General features: G+C 37.7%; 1 protein-coding gene across 7 annotated transcripts in view; it reads left to right on the top strand.

Annotated features, from left to right (window-relative positions):
- camta1a (calmodulin binding transcription activator 1a) overlaps nucleotides 1-12,594 on the top strand; it is a 281,386-nt gene that overhangs the window by 12,526 nt on the left and 256,266 nt on the right. For all 7 annotated transcript variants that reach the window (XM_014336280.2, XM_005930734.3, XM_042224288.1 and 4 more), the window contains one exon: nucleotides 72-175. In XM_014336280.2, the coding sequence (XP_014191766.1) occupies nucleotides 72-175 (104 nt within the window). The remainder of the gene's footprint in view (nucleotides 1-71; nucleotides 176-12,594) is intronic.

Below are 12,594 nucleotides of genomic sequence, written 5' to 3'. Positions count from 1 at the left end.
GGGATATGAGCAAGTCAATAAGGTAGGCGAGCTTGTGCTAAATATTCTTTTTTATCATGCTCTTTTTGTAGATGAACATGGACATTTGAAAATATACCTGCCCAAGAAGCTGCTTGAATGTCTACCAAAATGCACGTCGCTGCCAAAGGAGAGACACCGGTGGAACACTAATGAGGTACGGACAGCACTGCTAATCATACCTCTTTCCACTAAATCCATCTCTCTTCAAAGATAGCCGTACATAAGACACTGTTCTCTCTGGCCCTTTCCAGACATATAAATCATATGAAATCTCTCTGAAATAACAACTGCTACCTGTGATGTTCACTTTTACACCAAAATACACTGAACAATGCTGGTATACGTTACATGCTTAAATATGACATGTGAAGACAGTGAAAGTGTGATTTTTAAATGTACCTATTAGGGTTTATTTCTAGCTCTTGTGCTCCCACTTCACATTACACCTGTTTCAGCATGTATCCTAACTTTGCAAGAATTTGTATTTGCATTAATAACTATATTTGAAATTTAAAGTCCATCTTCATCTTATATTGACACACAGTTTCCTGTGATATTTTTTTAGATGTACTATTGCCAACAAAGATAATTCACTGGTTTCTGTTGCAGCATGTTGTGTAGTGGATTTTCTTTTTATTTAACCTCACTTTTAAACTGAAACATGTCTCCGAGCCTGTAATTTGTGTTTACTAGAGATTTGGCAGCGCTCGTCGTGCATGAAAACCCTGTTTGTTAATGTCACTTGTAAGTTTTATTCACAAAACTTCACCCAGCGAGTTCAGCAAGCAGCGAACACGTAAATAGTGTTTTGCACTGGCAGAATGAAAGTGTTTCATGTTTGCATCACATTAGGTAAGGATGACATACCACATTGTACTTTTTTCCCATATAAATGTTTTGCTTTTTAAGATGTTAGAGATGGCCTTTGTTTTCCTTATCCTTTACCAAGAGATAAGACAGTTTTTGGTCATCATTTATTTATGGTGCTAGACATTAAAAAAAATATCATTTATACAGGAATTTGAAGTCTCTCTGGAAAGTAATCAGTGTTTACCACAAGACTTTTTTTCCAGATCCAGACCCATGTAGACACATCCCAAATTAAAAAAATAAAGCATGCTAAAATGTTGAAAACAATAATAAATGTAATTTTCAGCAATCTTTATGATCCATTATCCACAGCGTAATTGATTTGCTCTATGGCAGTATTTTAGAGCGCAGACCAACGTCTACACAAGTCTTAAACACGAGTCCCTAACAGGGACTCGTGTTGCTTCATTTGCCTCGGAACTCATTTGTCAGCCTGCTTTCTTTCTCAGGGGATACGTTGATGAATTTATCGCTTTCATTTTCACTATTGATACATGAAAAACTTTCTTCTTTACAGAGAATAACTGGTAGCAATTAGATTTAAATACACTCCATGACAAATCTTAAAACCAATATGCAAAAATCAACCATCCATGCTCTTGATTAACAAATTGTGACCACATAAATACAGTCATCTGCAATGATGAAAGTTAATTGACTGAAAAACAACCAGATGATAAGGTACCAGACAGGCCCGTTTCTTAGAAAAAGGATATTCAAAAAGACAATCTGTCAGTAACATACAATTAAATATTATTTCACAGTGACTTTGTGTAGTCAGTCTTTTCAGAAAACACTTATGAGGGTATTAAGATATCTTACGGCGCTGATTAATACAGTAAGACCAAAGCATCTATCCTTGTACTCATCACTTCCATACTCGTGACTTTTCTTACACCTCTCTTCCAGTCTTCATTAAGTTCTCTATCATATCTTTCTCAATAGCCCAGCTGTAGTTATAAAAAACGTACAATGTGTGTGTGTTTCTAATTGGCTGGTGTTGTAACTTGTTTGCCCTGTTTGACCTGCATTGTGCTGTAAGCATTCTAAATTAATTAACATGGCTTTGAAATTGATCTCAAAGTGTAAGTCTAAGCATTTGCTCATGAACGCTGTTGGCCACAATTGTTAGCATGTCTTGTCATTTATTACCAAATTAAATCATAACAGACATATTTGAGAGAAAAAGGACCATGTTGTGTTACTGGCCTGCATATTCCTCCGTGGATTCTTGGCAGGATGATAGAAAATTGTGGGGGGGAAAAAGAAATTAGCAAAAAAAGATGGTTCTCTTGGTGTTATGGTATGCATGCCAATAGTGTTTTCCAGGGCTGAAAAGAGCAAGGCAACCTTTCCTTAAATCAAGGACATTTCTTTATTGTGCAGACCATGCAAATCAGAGTGTTTGGGCCTCACTGGTGGCAGACAGGCAGGCAGGCAGGGAGGGAGGGATCAGAGAGGCTCTTGTCGGTGCAATTGTGTGACTCTTAGTGAAAGTGACACCTCATCAATTCTGTGCATATTTTTGGCACCGGCTCAGCATGCTTAATGCACTAATTTCCCACATTTTATGTTTAAGGAATATGAGCAGTTTGGTAGCTTGGCTTCTAATGTTCATTTGAGCCATTATTGTGCAACGTACCCCACAGTTATTTTTCTTTCATAGCGCTCTTTAGGCTGGAAAGTTTGGCCTCTTGTGGGAAAACTACAGCTATAGTGGGTTATAGCTATAGCTCACTATAGCTGTAGTTTAACATGGATGGATAACTTGGATGTGTATGTCATTTTTAAGCAAAAAACCTTCTTGTTCCTTGACTTTTAGGGTTCTTGTTTTATGCTATAATTACATGGATAAGTTTAGATTGTTGAAAATGAACAAAACAAGATATTTAAATTCATTTAAATTCACTAATAAATAAACATCCTAGTTTTGGGATTTTAGTCTGTTGTTAGGTGTTTATGAGTATATATTATAATTATAATATAATATATATAATGCTTAAATAAAGTTTTGTGGTATAATTTAAATGTTATTATTGTGAAACTATGGGTGTTCCCATGATATGGGATATGATATAATGCTGTAGGTGCTTTAGGTGTAAATGCTACAAATAGGTCATTTTGACCCATTGATGTTTGGTTCTTTGACAACATGGTGATGTTATAATATCTGATATAGATAAGAACCTGCAGGGAACTTAGCTGCACCTGTGTGCCAATTTCAGTTGTTCAGCTCCTGATTGTTTCGAGTTTGCAAACAAACGATTAGAGATTTTTATGTAAGCTAATAAAATGTGTGCAAAGATTCATCTGTTTCCAGATTTTTAGGGTTTTTCTTGTTTTATCATAGAATTACATGGACAACTTTGGATTGTTTTGTCCACTGTCTAAATAATGAGATTAAAGAAATGTGGATTTTTTGTTCTGCTTTTATAACAACACAGAACATTAATTTGATATAAATCATGTAATTTGCTATTAAATCACATCAGCTGTAATTTGCATAACATAATTTATTTAGCATTTTGGAGTACATTAATCGTGTCTCTTATTTATGCACATCCAAACATCTGGTGAACCTCTGATTTTGATTTATTTCCATTCCTAACATGTCTTAATAACTACTTATAAGTTGCACCTAACATAAAAAGGAATTTTTATAAAGAAATTGGTTGCTTATCCTTCTTGCAGCCCACATCTCATTAGAGTCATATGTTTTGCTGTTGTTTAAGTCTAGGATTGTTCTGTTTCACTCTGTTTCAGAAGCTCACTTCACACATCTCTTTTTTTTTTTTTTTTGTGAAAGTGAATGAGGATACAACTTGCTGGTTGAAAACTTTAATCTGAAAAGAGAATGAGTCGGGGCTGTGGTGTTGCCAGTGAGGTGAAGTGAAGCTAATGTAGAACTATTCATTTCTGTCATTCTCATGATTCCCTTGTGTATTTTCATGAGAAGAAGGTGTGCAGGAATTCATTTCAAGCATTTACTGGAAAATTAGATAAACCAATCGAATCAAAATTCAAGGCAGAGGATGGAAGTTTAGAAGGTTGAATGGTACCCTTGTCAGTAAATCACGAGTAGCGTGCAAGGTACAGATATGCTATCAGCCTTTAAATTATCAATGGGAAAGAAGTACCTGGCTGCTCAAGAGAAAAACATGTTTTTACTGAAAGAAATGGAAAAGGAGGTTGTGATTGAAGTAACACTTTCTTGTGTTGCAATAATCAGTGACATTTCTGTGATTTCTCATCTGTCAAAAATGATTCAAGATCTTAGCACACTTTATAGTGAGCAAGTTGCAAAAGAAAACAGAAAGACTCCCAATGAGTCTATACTTACTTTATTTGAGCAACTGCTTTTTGAGGCTCTCGGGTTAGACAGAGGAGCGAATCTTCATAGAATTCATCTCAGGTCTACAGCCAGCTGCTATTGTCTGGTTTGCTGCTCTGGCACAATGACCCCTATTTTGCTAGACATTTCTGTTGAGATTAGAATCTTTTTAAAGAAGGACATCTTGCACAGGAAGGGCTTTAGGCTTATATCCTTTTCAAGATCAAACAGAGTGAGCCTGATGTTTGGTTATGCCAGCATGGAGGTTTCAGTACTTGAGTTGTGTTGGAGAATTGCTATTTTACCAGGGCTATTTCCCAGATGGACTTTTTGGGGGTTTTTTTAGGTTCACTTTAGACTTCTGAATCAGGCTGTATATCATTATAGGATTCAAAGCAAGTGTCCATTGGGGAGCTACCAGTAAAAGAAAGGAGCTGATTTTATTTAGGATTGACTTTTCTGCTATACTGTTGGACTTTTTGGTCTAAATGGCAACATTTATGATGTGCTATTGGAGTCTTAAAGACAAGAGTGAGTAATATTTTCTACACCAAAACACGTTGGATTAGATCTCTCAGTGTTAGCCTCCTTGGAGAGATTCTGACTTTTAATAAGTAGTTCAAGTGTGACATTATGAAGCATTGACAAACAGAATAAATTTGCCAATTGTAGAGAGAGTGACTATATTCCTTGTCACTCCACGTTGAAAAGACGAGGCAGAGGAGTACGGCATGAAGCCTTGGTTGAGGGAGGACACTGGGCCTAAGCTGGTGTGACACCCTTAGCCTTTAATGAACGGCACAACGCTCTGAGTACTGTGAGCTTCCTCTCAGCTTAGAGGGGACTGCTTCTGAACTGGTGCTGAACCAAAACAGACAAGAGAGCATCAGCTCAGGCCTCCACCGGCCTGCTACACATTTAATGCCCCTGTCGTCAGGAATAATCCTCTCTGCCTCACGCCGCTGCCAGCAGCAGCGCAGCGTGGTGCCTACATGCAATATGCCACCGCTCAGGACAGAGCAGGAGAACCAGTAGAAACACTTAGTGGACTCACCGGGCAGCAGGCGTAGCAAGCAGGGAAACAGTGATCACAAACCACAATAAATGAAATTAACTGCGATATCAGATACACTGTCAGTAACACTATAAGATAGGTACAATAATGACAAGCACAATTGGATGCAGTGTGGCGTAATCATTCACTCCTTATCTCCGACTAAAACATAATTTCTGTTAACCCACTCCCTGCCACTGTGGTATCTTGGAACCTGCTGTTTTGATTTTACACAACAATGCCCTTGCTTGAATACAATTACAGAGGGGAAATGAATCATTCTTTATGAATTAATTTGTTCTTTGAGAACTGTAATGATTCTTTTTCAGTGCTTTTTAAAAATATTTTCATTTAAAATATGAAAGGATAGCACAGCGATAGCTCTAAATCTCACAGATGTATTATTGTTATCTTTTCCAGCAAAAGGGTCATTTTAGCTTTTAAAACCCTCCATAATTTCATGCTTGTTTCCCTAGTCTGTTGGAAATAAATACCACAACCACCCAGCTTTGTGGCTCTCTCACTCCAACGTTATGCCCTAAAACGAAATTAATTTCAGGAAGTTTAGTTTGTGTGGGCTGGTGTCAGGTTCATGACCAAAACAAAAGTTTTGGCTTCACTTGCTGTGCTATGTGCAGGCGTGTCAACTTTTTGCAGTTTTTGTGTGCATTTATTGTTCAGTCTTACCACACTCACATCAACAAATGGTCAAAAAAAATGAATGTTGCTCATGCATTTTTATTAATGTAAGTCCTTTGGGCCACCTTCTTCTCTGACTGTGCTGTGTTCCAGCATGCAGCAGGGTTTCCTCCAGGAAATTGGTTAGCGCAGGTGGTAAGTGCTGTCCCCATCTAATCGCACCCGTAGGTGATGCAAGTCCAGCTGGTCAATAAAAACTTTAAACTAAGCAGCAAAGTGCTGTGCAGATTATTTATTACAAAGGAAATGTATGGTGCTGAGCTGCATCAAACAGCTCTTGAAGCGACTTGTTCTGTTATTAGTGTAGTTACTAGATGACAGCTGAAAACATTGTTTGCTTGATTTCCCTGCGTTTTTAATAAGAATGATTTAACGTTTTGTAAGAATAGATCAGTTTCTCCTGACATTAGTGAAGGCACTCTTTATTTTAGATGATATGAGATGCTTGATTTAACAAAAACACTACAGGGAAAAACACCATGTGTCTAACATTATTTTGTAGACATATTAAGCAGACAGACCTCAAGTTATAACTACTGTTTTCAATACTAGCTCAGCCAAACAAAACAAAATAAATTGAGATTTTACTACAAGCCTCAGATTTGAACTTAAAAAAACATGTTAAAAGGCTTGAGCATCCCTTTCAGAATATCCCAGCCTCTTTGAACGCTGTGTGAATGAAAGCTTTCTGTTATGAAATAGACTTATTTGTATTAGAGTGATCTGGTTAAGAGTTATTTCATTCTTCATTCCTGGTTCTGATACATTTCAACCATTACACAGACCTGACCTCGGCCGTCAGTGTTTTCTATGGCCGCTCACCTAATAGAACACAAGGTTACGCTTGATTAAATGTTTATTTTTATTTGAGCTCCTTGCCATGCAAGGCTTTCTCTGTGGAGAGTAATTAAAATGACTCCCACCAATTGCAAATGTTTACAGAAATGTTCATTAGCTTCTCTGGGGCAATCAGTGAAAATTAAAGGTCATGCTTTTCCATCTATCTGTTTGTTTGTTGTTGCCTTTCTTATCTTTGATTCTACTTTCTGGGTTAGATCCAATGTTATGTTTTGTTTTTTTTCCCAGTGAGAGGTACCGATAACATGTCAGCGTGTCTAGGTGAGAATCTTTTTAAAGTAAGGTTCAGGTTTTATTTATATCAGCTCGTCATTGAACTACTCAGTTGAGGTTTAGATGGCAAAATGCCTCCGCAGTTTATTCCGGCTGCTCGGGGAGCACATTTATTTAGCCACTGTGCTGCAGTGTGTCAACTTTTCACTTTTCTTTTCAAAGGGTTTTTAATGGGAACACCCAGGATAATTTATGTCTGTGTGTGGCGTGGAATGATCCTATACTTTCATCTGCTGTAGTTTCCACTCAATTACAGTTTACTAAATAATATATTTTGCTGTGCTTTTTTCATCACATTTGGCTTGCGAAAGTAGACGACAGGAAGATAAGGAACTGGTGGAGTTTCTTTGGATGGCTGACTTCATAGTAACTTCCTGTGAGCTTGATAGCTTTACTGATTGCTAGTGTTGTAGCGTACTGTGAAGTGTCAATTGCGAGGCCACGATGTAGTGAGGCTGTTGTAATAGGAACCCACCAGTCAGGTCATCCAGGGGGTCCTGTATGCTACAGGAACCCTTTGCTTTTTCCTCTGGATGTGCACATCAAGGCAGGGGTCCTCAGTATCCTCTGAAGACAGGGGTATCCACTCAAAATTGCATGACCTCTATTGTAGCAGATACAGGTCACTCCACCTCCTGTGGGAAGCCTCTAAATTGAACCCAGCTTGTGTCTTCGATTTCTTTCTATTTCTCTCTTCCTCTGGTTTCCCTCCTTTACTCTTATCTTCTGTCTCTTTCCCTTTTCCCTCATGTGTTCACTGAGCTGCAAAGCTATTCAGGCATAGACAGAAAGATTTCTACCTTTCTCTCCGAATTGCTTGGTCAGGATTTTTCTGTGCAGAACCGTTTTGTAATGGAGTTTAACTTTATTTACTAGATAAAAGAAAATGAGTTCTGCATTTGATGTGCACATCTATGCTTCAATAAACTGTTATATTGTTCTATATACAGTAGATGTTCACCTACCTACCTGGCAGCCATGACTGGAATTGCATTGTATTATTATATTCAATATCATGATATTTTCTGTAATCTAAACATTTATTCTTGGAACTTTTTGAGTGTATGTTTTTGTTACTGAATCTGAATAATAAGCATAACTGAATAATACATTTTTCCACCGTGGCCGCAGGGTTATTGAACATGTCTATGCTCATCAGCAGATAAGGAGGTTGCCCATACTGTGAATGATTGGGAAGGTGATTCAGTGGAGTCTAAAAAGTTTTATTTACATAGACTGTAGGCAAGTATCTTGTCTTTTCTTTAGAATTTAGAAGCTGTAACCAATTAAAGGAACAATGTTTCGTTACATTTCTCAGATATATATTCAGAAAAAAGATATTGTATGAAAACAACATAATTTCCCTGATTTCAAATATCTCCAGCACCAATTAACTGATATGAAATTAACAACAAGCAGCTGCTTGCTATTTAAATTGGGGAGAAATAACAGGGATTTGGCCAAAATGGAAACAAAAAGAAAACCTAGACTCAAGTGGAGCTTGAAGAAAACGCTGCTGCTCACAAAGCGAGTACATCAGAGAAAACAAGTAATGAAAGGGACATTTGGTAACACATTGACAAGAGTAGATAAATAAGATGTATGGAAGGAGACGGCAAACAAAATTAATGCCAGCTTTACTCTTACCATTGGTACTCTGTGGAATACAAAAAATGTGGTTTAACATCCTTTGAGAAGTGTGTCAGGAGATTGCTGCATACAAGAAGGCCGCTGCTGCTAGTGTACGCTATGAAATGACTGTGTTTTGAATAATGCATAGTGCTTCAGATAAAGTATTGTTCATGACCAGTGCAATATTGTTCAGTGTGTGTACTTGATGCTTTGGGACCACCGCCTGAACAATTAAGTACAATACATGCTGACATTAGAGTCTAAGAAAACAAGACCAAGACACGGTTTGATCTTTTTTGTATCGCAGGTTATAGAGAATAAGGTTTTCTACTTCAGCCTCAGACTATAAGACAATAACAATATGAACAACTGAACAATAGACCAAACAACTCTTTTTTTCTGGACTTTGGCCGCTTTTTCATTCATTCATTTGTTTCATTTTTAGTCCAGTCCTCGTACCTAACCATGACAATAAGGTGGCAGTGGTGGTACATTTAAATAAGATACAACTGAAAACTGTACTTACCCAGACTGGCTGACTGGTTATTCAAGTAAAAGCTTCTCCACGAATTCATGCTCTCATAAAAACTAATGAGAGACATGCATATGTTTTCACATTCATTTCAGAATAATAGATGATTTTCACTCCCCTACTGTCTCTTTTCAAGTCGTATTTTTTTCTGTACTTACAAGCAACCTGATTAGTCAAACATCTCTTTACACATAGTGCTGCCAGAGCAGAAAGAAGCAGCTTTGCTCCAAAAGAGGCTCTTACTGTGATTAAAGTGGCACCTATAATTCTAGCATGTGTATGTAAACACTGACATCACACATTTAAGTTTGCTGAGATGTGTAAATCTACTCTGTATCAAACACACATTGTGCTCCCCGTGTGGATTGCTAGATCTACCATATGTTCTAACTGTGCATACTGTAAGTACAAGTGCGGATGATCATTCAAGTAAAGTTTGCTTTATTTAAACTAGGCCACACTTAGAATACTTTCTGTTTTGACACCACGCAACCTAGTTTTTCTAGAGCTTTTAACATTTGATGTATAGTTCTGTGCAAAAGTCTTAAATCATCACTCATTTCTTTGTATTTCTTCCAAGAAGCAGCACTTTGTTGTAATTTTTCAAGTAGTCTTGAGCAATCTTTTGAAGTTGTTTTCTTTGGACATTGGCTGCTTTTTCATCCATTCATTTGTTTCATTTTCAGTCCAGTCCTCAAACCTAACCATTTCCAGAAGAATCCTTTTAAAAAAATTAACACTTAACACTGACGTATGAATTATTCAAGCATAAAAATGGCACCATACTAAAGAAATGAGCCAGTGTTGTGTCTACACAGGCAAGCTGAATTTGTTGAATTAAAAAAAAGCCCATGCTAGCACAGTTTGGCAGGCATAAAATAGTATTTTTGCCCCAATAAGGTGATTCCCAAAGAGCTATTAGCTGAAAACTTGACATGTCTTGGCATAGTGTATACTGTATTCTTAAAAAAAAAACTGAGAAAGCTTACACTTCAGTTGATATACTGTTCGCTCGTCAGAAATGGTCTCAGTGGAAGGGTTTCTGTCAAGAAGCCTTTCTTAAGGAAGGGAAACGGGGAGAAAAGGCTGAGGTGTCAAATTACACAAGAACTGGCCTTAAAATCAGTGGTAGAAGGTCATATCATATTGTTGCCAGGTGTACTGAAGAGGCTAGGAGAGAGGTCCGACAGTGAGTGTCTATAGCCGTCTGTAAAACATGGTGGAGGCTCTGTCATGGTTTGTGTCTGTACTTCCAACAGCAGTGTAATCTTGTGAGAATTGATGGGATTGGGAGTGCAGAAAAGTCAGATTTCGAACCATACAATACCATCTGATTGGCAACAGCTTAATTTTTCAGCATGACAATGGTCCCAAACACACTCTTGAAACCGTACCAGGGTAGAAAAGCACACAGTGGAATATATCAGTCATGGCTTTGCCTCCCCCCAACAGCAGTGTGAGATCATCTTGACAGAGAATGGAACAAAAGGCAGTCAACATCCAAAGAAGAGCTTTCAATATTCTTCAAGAAGCCTGGAGAACTATTCCTTAAGACTACTTGAAGAGAATAAAACTTGCCTCACAGAGTTCAGGCTCTGTTAAAGATTAAAGGTGGTCCTATCAAGTACTGACTTTCAAGTTAGTTAGAAATGTACAACCACTATTTTTGCCTCACTTACTTCCTTTTATATTTACATGTTTTAATAAATTTTCACACCTATTTCCCATTTTCCTAGTTCAGACACAAACTATAGGAGCCAATTGTTAAAATGCAGACTTAACCAGACGTTGTTTTATAACTCAGTCATGTCTTTGATAGAGCATCAATCTACTGAAACATCGTCTGCAAAAACAATTCAAATCAAATATTATTCAAATTAAAGGTAGTTATGCATAATATTATTATTGAACTGAACCAGACTTTCTGAGTGTGTTTGCTATACAACTACATAAATTCATGAGCAAGTTCTTTACATGACCTCTTACCAGTTCTGCAAAGGTTTTTCAAGGCTTAATTATATGATTAATATAGCTAATTTCTAAACTTATCTAGATACTATATTTATTTCAGTTTTATAATATTCTTGGTATTTTATACATCTTTTATTGTGACAGCACTGTTTATACATTTTCAGCTCACCAGAATCTCTCTGATGGAGCACATTCGTCTGAACAAACACTAACTCCTTGTGGAAATCTCCAGTAAAATTGTGCCTTTGCTGGGCTGAGGTTTAGTTGAGCTCGCATTTGGAAGGCTTGCCCTTTCAGTTATATTTTTGTTGTCCATTTTTAGATGTTCTAAGTTGTTTCGTAACGCTTCATGTAGCGCAGTATTTGTTCAGCTCTATTGCTTGTCCCATTTTGTATTTCACCAAGGTTAAACAACAGTGCTGGCCGGCAGAAGCACACCATGTATCTTTTTATTTTCGTTGAGAGAGTGAACGCAGAGAGAGAGGCTACTTCAGCTATTCCTCAGAGGAAAGAGGATCTTTTTTTAGAGTATCAAAGGAGCACATCATTTCCACACAACAAAATGTAACATGTTTTCAGATGGAACTGAGGTCGGAAGATACTTCATCTGGCACCGGAACGAGGAGGCTGCCCTGACTCAGAGTGTATGTTTCACAGACGTTCTCCAGGAAATCCCTTTGATTGTTCTTTGGACTCAGTAGGAGGCCGGGCGTTTGGGTAATCAGTAGAAGGCCACATGGGTTCTTCCGATTCATGGCATCCTTCCGGCTTACCCTGCTCACTTTTTGGTCCATCTCTTTCTATCTCCGTCTCTCTCTTGCTGTCTCTCTTGTTGTGTGTTGGTCTTTGATCTCTAAAGGTCCTTGAGAATAAGGAGCCAGCAACAACAGCAGGATGGGATTCTCTGTGGGCCGGTTTGGATCCAAGCCCATCATGCCCTTTTCTATCTGATGGACAGCTCCAGGCATGACTATGCCTCTATACCCTACTACAATAGTCCTTCATCTGATTAAACCCTTGCTCATTGTCAAAGGAGAACTAGAACTAGGGCTATCATTAACTTTGTTTGTAAGCAGCAGGGACGACTTTAAAATGTAAGCATGTGTAAATCATTATATGTCTTAATAATTATTATTTTTTGCTTAAACAGAAGGGGTGTTACGCTGATGCTTGCAGTTCTGAAGAAACCTGTTTAATGGCACTAGACATTGTCTATCTAAATTTTTATTTTTAGATCTCCTATTGCATGTGAGGCATTTATAGAATTAACAGACAAGAAATCTGAGCATTTGGCAGGCTGACATGACTGTGTAACAGCTGCTATTTGCTCCTGTCTAAAATCTGGCTATTTCA

This window comes from Haplochromis burtoni, unplaced genomic scaffold, assembly GCF_018398535.1.
Source record: "Haplochromis burtoni strain Fernald_Lab_line unplaced genomic scaffold, NCSU_Asbu1 Contig_134, whole genome shotgun sequence".
Classification (NCBI taxonomy): Eukaryota; Metazoa; Chordata; class Actinopteri; order Cichliformes; family Cichlidae; genus Haplochromis; species Haplochromis burtoni.
The sequence above is the reverse complement of the archived record's forward strand: the minus strand, read 5'-3'. Positions and strand labels throughout refer to the sequence as shown.